General features: G+C 50.9%; 1 protein-coding gene across 6 annotated transcripts; it reads left to right on the forward strand.

The window, feature by feature from the left end:
• The first annotated feature begins 693 nt into the window (after positions 1-693).
• SLITRK5 (SLIT and NTRK like family member 5) lies at positions 694-7,565 on the forward strand. 6 transcript variants are annotated; one of them, XM_063336186.1, is made up of 3 exons: positions 694-1,173; positions 3,274-3,479; positions 4,445-7,565. In XM_063336186.1, the coding sequence occupies exon 3, from the start codon at positions 4,453-4,455 to the stop codon at positions 7,345-7,347; it is 2,895 nt and encodes a 964-aa protein (XP_063192256.1). In that variant the 5' UTR covers positions 694-1,173; positions 3,274-3,479; positions 4,445-4,452; the 3' UTR covers positions 7,348-7,565. The 6 variants fall into 6 exon arrangements, with proteins under 6 accessions (XP_063192256.1, XP_063192263.1, XP_063192285.1 ...); XM_063336193.1 differs by having other exon boundaries at positions 3,385-3,479; XM_063336178.1 differs by lacking the exon at positions 694-1,173 and adding an exon at positions 1,653-1,899.
• Positions 7,566-9,676: the final 2,111 nt, after the last annotated feature.

Below are 9,676 nucleotides of genomic sequence, written 5' to 3' on the forward strand. Positions count from 1 at the left end.
AAAACCCATGAAGGCACAACTACATCTAGCATTACATTTGAGTTAAAGCTGGATTACAATCTCTATGCTTTGCACACGGGATGTAGTTTATGTATTCCTGTATGCATAACACCTATTTGATTTACATACTAAAATGTACACAGCACATAACAGTAATGAATACACAACTGCGAACACGTGCACATCTTTGTATGTATGCAATTAAATTACCTTTTTTTTTTTTGAAGATCAGCCAAATACGTAATTTTGCGGAAAATAAAAAACTAAAGTTAAACGTAAAAAAAACCCCAAACATCACCACTGCCACAGCCAGCTTTGCTCAGAAAAAAAAAAACAAAACACAACAAAACCAAACACCAAAACAACAAAAAACCCAAAAACCAACAAAACAAACAACCTCTATGTTCCGTATGCAAACGGAATAACGGCAGTTTCTCCGGATCGGCAGCAAAGAGAACGCAGTCAGCGCAGCATCGCCCACACCGCCTCTCCCTGTCGTGGCCACCGACGACCCCCCTCGCCAGGCCGGCACCCCCGCGGTGCCCGCCCGCCCTGCGGGGCTGCCGGCGGCGGGGGCAGCGCCACCCATCCGCCGCCCTGCGCTGCCACCTGGCGGCGGCGGAAGGCACCTCACCCCACCGCACCGCACCGCCCCGCGGCGGCATCCCGCGGCCAGGCAGCCCCGCGGCGGCGGCCGCCCGGGGTACCGCGGCCTCCCCTTCCTTATTTCTGGGAGCGGGCCGGGCCGGGATGAGGGGCGCATCCTCAGAGTCGCTTAGTTGTCGCTGCTGCATCCCCCCTCCGCGCCCCGCCGCTGGGGTGGGCAGAGGGGGAAGGGTAAAAAAACCGACCCCGACACACACCCCGCGTTCCCCGGTTGTCGGGGCACCCGCCGTTTCCTTTCACCGCGACCACCCGCTTCCCCGCGGTCTCTGCGGATGCAGCGGAGCCTCCCGCACAGTGAGCAGCGGCGTCCGCCAGGCCACGGGCTCCCGCCACCCGCTCCGCGCCGCTCCGCGCCGCCTCGGCCATGGCTAGCCAGCGCTGCAAGGGGAGGACGGGGGCGGCTGCGCTACCGCGGGCCGCCGGGCGCCGGCACCACGGCCCGAGGGTGTGGAGGAGAGCGGAGGCGGCGGCGGAGCGCGGAGAAAGTTGGCCGGCGCCGGCGAAAGTGTGAGTACAGCCGCGGGGTGCGTGGGGTGGGGGGTGTGGCGGGGCCGGGAGCGCGGCATTCGTATCGGCATGTGTGTGCCTGCGCGGGTGCGGAGGCGGTGTGTGACCGTGCGCGCGGAGTGCGCGGCGCCGAGCGGGGGACGGCCGGCTGCCCGCCCGCCGCGCCATCAGCCGGGGACACCCGGCCCGGACCGCAGCCCTCCCTCCGCCGCCCCCTCCTCCCTCCCACCTCCCTTCCTCCCGCACCCCCCGCCCAACTCAACCCCCCCCGCCCCCAGCCACCGCCCCGCCCTCGCTCCCCTCCCACCACCTACCCCCCCAGTTTCCCGCTGCGCTCAGCGGCGGCGGGGAGAGCGCGGCGCTCCGCCAGCCGCCCCCCGCCGCCCCCACCCCCCCCCCTCCGCCCCCACCCCCCCCTCCGCCGTGCCGGGCTGCGCGCCCCCGCGGCCGCCCGGGGCCGCGCGTGTGTGAGTGTGTGCGTGTGTGTGGTGTGTGTGTGGTGTGTGCGTGTGTGGTGTGCGTGTGCGCCCCTGTGCGAGCGCTGGTGTCTCGGCGCCTCCTGCGTGCGGGGGGTGTTTGTGTGCGTTCCGCACCGAGCCTCCCCGACCGCTGCGATACTCGCCGCCTCCGCCGCCGCCGCCCCGGCGGCTCCGCGCGGCGCCCGCGCAGCGGGTAGGCATCTTCATGGGTTGCCACCATGCTTGGGCCCTGGAGATTTCGGGCGAAGTAAGTACCGGGGTTGACTTTTCTCGCGCTCTCTTTCTCTCTTTTCGTCCTCCCTTCCTTTCGCTCCCCCCCCCCCCCCCACCCGCCCCTACACCGCTGGGTCTTTCCTTGCTGTTGCTTTCCACCCCCGACCCCTCCCCCGTCGTGTCGTCGTCGTCGTCCCCCCCCCACCCCCCACCCCCCCGGAAAGCCATTTCTCCCAACTGTGGGTGCCGCTCAGTTGGGTGGCAGTGTCCGGCTGGGGCTGCTGGCTTTGCCTGCTGCTGTCGGCGGTACTGAAAGCTGCTTAGAGCCGGATATGCAGTGCGGTAATCTAAGGGTTGAACTCTTCGGGTAAAAAAAAAAACCCAAAACCCAACACACACACACACAAGAGAAATCCCGATGCAACCCCCTTTCTTCTTCTCCCCTCCCCCCACGCCCCCGCGTCGTCCCCCCCCTCCCTTTCTTCCCCCCCCCCCCCCCCCCCAATCTGAACCTCTGTAGGGAGCTGGCGAACAGCAGCACGCAGTCATCACAGAGGGGTTTCCAGGGCGGGATTGCAACCTTGCATATAGCCAGCTACAACTTTATTTTCTTTACCTCCCATCCCCCCCCCACCTTTTTTCAGGGAAAGGGAGAAAAGAGGAGGGAGGGAATATTGTATTTGCCTCCTTTACTAGCCATAATTGAATTAAAGTTGTAAAATGCCTGGGAGTTTAACACTGACCGGGCAGGTTTTCAATACCTTTTTTTTTTTTTTTTTCCTCCGAAGAACTGTCGGTTAATGGATGAATGGATCTGATCGAGCTGAGAAAGAATATGCTAGATACATGCCTTTGAGTAAGATTTCTGCTGCCTTTATGCAGTGAAGCCTTTTGCTTTGAGTAATTCTGATCCAATTGACGTCTGGTCAGAATTAGAGAGATTCGCCGAGACTTCCGATTTCTTGCTGCATGACTGCCTTTGCTGCAAGTGCTAGATTTGCAGCGTTGAACCAGATGCCACAGGAGATGTCTTGCAGTACTGAGACTTGCCGGTTTTTAGGATGCGTTCCTTCAAACCAGAGTTGTGGCATGAGGATTGGAGTTCTGAGGTGGACGATAGAAAATGCAAGCCTGCTCCAAGATCCCAGCATTTAAGCCTGGATGATTTATTAGTCTTCCCCTACCAACACACACAATGCATTTATTTTCCCTATTCATATTGCTTTTAGACTAGCAGAAGTAGAAGAAAGCCAGAAGGAGTCAGAAAGACTGCAAGAAGGAATGAAAATGGGATTTCTTTCCAGCTAGGTGAAATTTGGGCATTAAATTACTGACATAGGTCAATGGTAGGGTTTCCCTTCCACCCCCCTTAGCTTTCAATCAGCCTGGGTGTCTTTTCCCCTTAAAGGATGAAGAGTACTGACAGCCATCGCTGCTTATAATCAGTAACTCTGATGCTTGGAGTGTTGGCGATGAGATATTTACGTGAGACCTATTTAGATCTCTCCTCTTCAACCAGGCTAGTTTTGCAGAATGTTGGGAATAAGCAGTATGTCAGATATGGCTGAGACTCCGAAGATGATCCGCATGTTTTACAATTTTCACAAATTTTGGGTGAGTGGTTAAAACATTTCCTTTAAGAGTGTGTGTGTGTGAGTGTGTGTGTGTGTGTGTGTGTGTAGAAACTGAAGACCTCTGCTCGATAGCTCTGTTACATTGTATATAACTGGGGGGGGGGGGAGATCATAAAATCAATTAAAATTATGTACTTGTGTAAAGATACAAAATTTCTGTCAGTGAAGAGAGCTGTTAAGTGCACTGAAGTAGGAGGTTAATGTATTTAATCTCATTACTGAAGAATTCCTCCACAGAAGTCATTTGGGGGTGCATGTGTGTGCTTGCATGTCTGTGTGGGTGTATGTGTGCTTTGTAAATGTATAGATAGGAAAAAAAAATCATAAAAGAGTTTTAAGAAATGTGTGATGTGGAGAATGTGTCAGTATTCTGTCTGTGGAATTAAGCTGCCGTTTTCAGCAGTGAGCTTTTTTCTTTGGATTCCTACCACGGTATTTCCACCACCGGTTAAAAATCAAGGTAGAAGGAGGGGAAGACCTTGGTGCGCTGTTCACTGGGGAGGTTCTGAAGGGAACGGGGATCGGGATAACAGGGGAGGTAGGAAACCTCGTAAAATGGTGCTTCTTTTCTCTTAAATTAGAACTGTGAAACTGAACTGACAGCCATTTTATGTATATTTATGGGGCTGGTCGTGAAAAAGAAATCCAAGGAAGCATTGAAATGCACCCCACATGAACAGAAGTGGAACAATTCCTACTGTGACCTCACCTTCTTAAACACCGCAGGCATTTGACTTGCTAGGAGTTGCCCATCAACCTTTTAATCAATGTATGTCATGCAGTTTTCAGAAGTATGGGAATTAGAAGTGACAGAAGGGTGGTTTTTTGTTTGATTAACAATCCATTCTCTACCCCACTGAAGACATATATAAACTTTGTGTCCATTTTAAATTTTATGGGGCTATGCTATTATGCCACTTTCTTTTTTTCTCCTTATCCTTACAGGAAATAAAATGTACGCTTGCTGCTCTACAGTAACTTTGGAACAGGACCTCAACAAAAAAATGCATATCTGGATGCTGCAGACGATCGTGTTTGCTTTAACATCGCTAGTCCTTTCGTGGGCAGAAAGCATCGAGTATTATGGGGAAATCTGTGATAATGCGTGTCCTTGTGAGGAGAAGGACAGCATCTTAACAGTGAGCTGTGAAAACAGAGGGATCATCAGTCTTTTTGAGATCAGTCCACCAAGGTTCCCTGTCTACCACCTCTTGTTGTCTGGGAACCTTTTGAACAGGCTGTACCCAAACCAGTTTGTCAATTACACGGGGGCTTCAATTTTGCATCTGGGGAGCAATGACATACAAGACATCGAAACCGGGGCCTTTCATGGTCTGAGAGGTTTAAGGAGGCTGCACCTGAACAATAACAAGCTGGAACTTTTACGGGATGACACTTTCCTTGGGCTAGAGAGTTTGGAATACCTACAGGTCGATTATAATTATATTAGCATCATTGAACCCAATGCCTTCAGCAAACTGCATTTGCTGCAGGTGCTGATTCTCAATGATAACCTCCTCTCCAGTTTGCCCAATAACCTTTTCCGTTTTGTGCCCTTAACTCACCTGGACCTGAGGGGTAACCGGCTGAAGCTGTTGCCCTATGCGGGCCTTTTGCAGCACATGGATAAAGTGGTGGAGCTGCAGCTGGAGGAAAACCCCTGGAATTGCTCTTGTGAATTGATTGCTCTAAAGGATTGGCTGGACAGTATCTCCTACTCCGCTTTGGTGGGAGATGTGGTTTGTGAGACCCCTTTCCGCTTACATGGTCGAGACTTGGATGAAGTCTCCAAGCAGGAGCTTTGCCCCAGGAGGCTCATCTCGGATTATGAAATGAGACCGCAGACACCATTGAGCACCACCGGGTATTTCCACACTACCCCGGCCTCGGTCAACTCTGTGGCCACTTCTTCTTCAGCTGTTTACAAGTCCCCCTTGAAGCCCCCCAAAGGGACCCGCCAGCCCAACAAGACAAGGGTGCGCCCCACCTCCCGCCTGCCCTCAAAAGACCTGGGATACAGCAACTATGGCCCCAGCATTGCCTACCAGACCAAATCCCCGGTGCCTTTGGAGTGCCCCACTGCCTGCACTTGCAACTTGCAGATTTCTGACTTGGGCCTCAATGTAAATTGTCAGGAGAGGAAGATTGAGAGCATTTCTGAACTGCAGCCCAAACCCTATAATCCTAAGAAGATGTACCTGACGGAAAACTACATTGCTCTGGTACGCAGGGCAGATTTTGTGGATGCCACTGGGCTGGATTTGCTGCATCTAGGCAATAATCGGATCTCGGTCATTCAGGACCGGGCTTTTGGGGATTTAACTAATTTGCGAAGGCTGTACCTGAATGGGAACCGGATCGAGCGGCTGAGCCCAGAGCTGTTCTATGGGCTGCAAAGCCTGCAGTACCTCTTCCTGCAGTACAACGTCATCCGGGAGATAGAGGCGGGCACCTTTGAACCTGTCCCCAACCTTCAGCTCTTGTTTTTGAACAACAATCTGCTGAGATCTTTGCCGGGGAACATTTTTTCTGGTCTGTCTCTCTACAGGCTGAGCCTGCGGAGCAACCATTTCTCCTACTTGCCAGTGAGTGGGGTGCTGGACCAGCTGAAATCCCTGCTGCAGATTGACCTGCACGAGAACCCCTGGGACTGCACTTGCGACGTGGTGGGCATGAAGCTGTGGCTGGAGCAGCTCAACACAGGTGTCCTGGTGGATCAGGTTATCTGCGAATCCCCTAAGAAGTTTGCCCAGAGCGACATGCGAGCTGTCCGGGCAGAGCTGCTGTGTCCTGACTACTCGGACATCGTCGTCTCTACGCCCACGCCGTCCCCGGGCCAGCTGCCGGCCAGGACCACCCCCTCCTCCTCCACCGTGCACCTCAACGGCACGGCGGCGGCGGGCGGCTCATCGCCCGCGGGCGGCGCCGGCGGCGGCAGCTCCTCGGTGCCGCTCTCGGTGCTGATCCTCAGCCTGCTGCTGGTCTTCATCATGTCCGTCTTCGTGGCGGCGGGGCTCTTCGTCCTGGTGATGAAGCGGCGCAAGAAGGGCCAGGGTGACCACGCCAGCGCCAACAACTCCGACGTGAGCTCCTTCAACATGCAGTACAGCGTCTACAGCGGCGGCCACCACCACCACCACCACCACCACCCCCACCTTCAGCAGCACCCGCCCCACCGCGGCGGCGGCGGGGGAGGCGGCGGCGGGGGGGGCGCGGCGCTGCCCAAAGTGAAGACCCCCGCCGGACACGTCTACGAGTACATCCCGCACCCCCTGGGCCACATGTGCAAAAACCCCATCTACCGCTCCCGGGAGGGCAACGCGGGCGAGGATTACAAAGACCTCCACGAGCTCAAGGTCACCTACAGCAGCCACCCCCTGCAACCCGGGGGGGGGGCGCCGCCGCCCCCGCCGCCTCCGCCGCCGCCGGCCCCCGGCGGGGAGGATGCGCCCGTGCGCAGCCCCGCGTACAGCGTGAGCACCATCGAGCCGCGGGAGGAGCTGCTCTCCCCGGTGCAAGACGCCGATCGCTTTTACAGGGGCATTTTGGAGCCCGACAAACACTCCTCCTCCTCCACGCTGGGCACACCCGGCTCCACCCTCCCCGACTACCCCAAGCTCCCCGCCGCCTACACCTACTCCCCCAACTATGACCTTAGGCGTGCCCACCAGTACTTGCACCCGGGGCCGGGGGACGGCAGGCTCCGGGAGACGGTGCTCTACAGCCCCCCGAGTACTGTCTATGTAGAGCCCAACAGGAACGAGTACCTGGAGCTAAAAGCAAAACTAAACGCAGAGCCGGACTACCTCGAAGTGCTGGAAAAACAGACCACATTCAGCCAGTTCTGAGAAAAAGCCCCCCTCCCCTCCCCCTGCCCCCCCGCCAGCCACAGCAGCTCCTTCTCTAGAGTATTTGTATTTAACAACCACACGTAAAACAAAGAAACGTAAATGCTGACCTCCCCCCTCCCCACCTCTGCCCCCTCCTTTTTTCCCCGTTAATTCATTTTGTTGTAGGGTGAAGTGCCTTGGCACAGGATTTTTCAGCTTCGGGGAATGATTCAGAAAGGGTGTGCTGTTTATTATTTTATTTTATTTTATTTTATTTTATTTTATTTTATTTTATTTTATTTTATTTTATTTTCAGGGGTTTTTTTTCTCTTTTTTCTTTTTTTTCCCCTTTTTACTGTGTTTGCAAGTAGGAAACCACCTATTGTGTAAATTGGGCACAACACTGGCATTCCGTGTGTGTCCATGTGTGCTTGGGGAAGGTGTCAGGAGGGTTTTGTCAGGTGATATTCAGGTTACAAGTCCAAAAGTCACAGTCACTTTCTATTTTCCTTTTTTTTTTTTTACAGGCATTGTTTAATTTTGTTTTCTTTCTGGTTGAAGAGTACAGCGCACATTTTCCCCTTTTAGCCATGGGTGAGTCTAAATGGCTTTTATGGAGAGATTAGCACACCCCGACTTTAATACAAGGTTTCCTTTTTTTAAGGATGTGTTTGTATGCTTTCTGGACTTTTGAATTAAAAAATATATTATGATCTTTAAAAGGATCACTGTAGATGTGGACAAATCATTAAAGAGTGCAGAGATATATGATCCATAACTGGTTAGTGAAAATAACTTATTGATGAAATATAAAAAATATTTTATTGTAGCACCTATTTTTATATGCACATTAGCATTTCTCTTTCCTTCACTATTTTAGAGCCTAATTCTGCAAATTCTTACTCACTTGAGTATCTCTACTTGTGAAAGAAGTCCCAGCTTAGGCCTTCGTCCTGCAGGCACTTAAGCACATGGACAACTTTACCAATGCGTCTAGTCCGATAGACTCACTCATTGAGCAAAGTTAGTCAAATGCCCAAAATATTAGGATAGAGGATGCAGAACTATTCTTACAGGTAAAACTACTGGGAGGTTTAAGTGTTTGTTCTTTTTTTCAGGACGGGGTCCAAAGGCTGTGGATTGCTTTAAAGTGTTGCACTACATTGAGAGCTTTTTTTTCCCAAAGCTGATGTAGTATCAGAAGGACCTTTTAAATCATTACAGATAATGCGAATTATGACCAAGTCTTAACAGACAATCTAAGACGTAAAATCTGATCACAATAGAAAAAAAAATCATGTTTCTCTATTTAAAAATGTACCTTTTAGCAACGTCCTGCTCAGGCATCTGGTTGGGCAAACTAGTGAGGGACATGAAGAAAGCATTCATTTTACAAGGAAAAAGAAAGTGTTTCATTTTTGATTTGTCAGTTGGTTGTTTTTTTCCCTTTTTTCCCCTTTTTTATTAGTTAAACAAAATATAATGATTTTACAACTGTTGTAGCCATTTTCTGGTTGTTTAGTCAAGTACAATTGCACTTGTACAGATCCATGTGTTTACTGGCATCCTGAAAGACCAAATGATGGACTGTACACATCTATATACAATGTCTTTACCCCTTTGGGCAGCAGGCAATGGCAAGGATATTCATAAAAACAGCATCACTGTAAGATGGGACAACTTATGTCTCATATGTATCCCAGCACATGTGATTTTTTTAATAATTTCTGAATAAACACTTGATAAATATTTCAAATGTAAGATCATGAAGTAACGAGTATCTGAAGTTTAAAATTTCTTGCCAAAATCATCTGTTTGTATGATGGATTCTCTTGACTAGCAATTCTGGCTCATCAGAAAGATATAACATTTTTAGGCAAAATGTAATGTGTTCTCTATTTTCAAAACATGACATACGGTAATTACCAGCATACTTATAACATGGGTCAGAGAGCAACACAGGGATATGTGTTTCACCAACATATAGATAAGGGATAGTTTTATATTTACATTTTGTTTTGTTACTGAAGTGCTTTTTAATATATGGAACAGGGTGATATTTCACATGTGGTTTTGTCTTTCTTCATTAGGTTATCATGTTTGGTGTTGTTTGCAGAGTTGCTCACTAGTACATCTTTTATTGCAAAAGGACTCTGTTCTGTTCTGCTTTTCCTATCCATGTACAATCTGTCACTTTCTACAAAAACAAAGCTATATAACTGGTCTCTTGAAATTCAAGATAAATGTTTTGTTGGCATGTGTTCTTCCCTCAATGCCACCCACACTGAGCAAAAGCAAAGGAAAAAAAAAAAGCATGACTGTATTTAGCTTGGACAGTTTAGTAAGT

Source organism: Chroicocephalus ridibundus, chromosome 1 (assembly GCF_963924245.1).
Source record: "Chroicocephalus ridibundus chromosome 1, bChrRid1.1, whole genome shotgun sequence".
NCBI lineage: Eukaryota > Metazoa > Chordata > Aves > Charadriiformes > Laridae > Chroicocephalus > Chroicocephalus ridibundus.

What these genes read in the sequence shown, in the direction of transcription:
- SLITRK5 (XM_063336186.1), top strand. Translation starts at nt 4,453, where the DNA reads ATGTACGCTTGCTGCTCTACAGTAACTTTGGAACAGGACCTCAACAAA.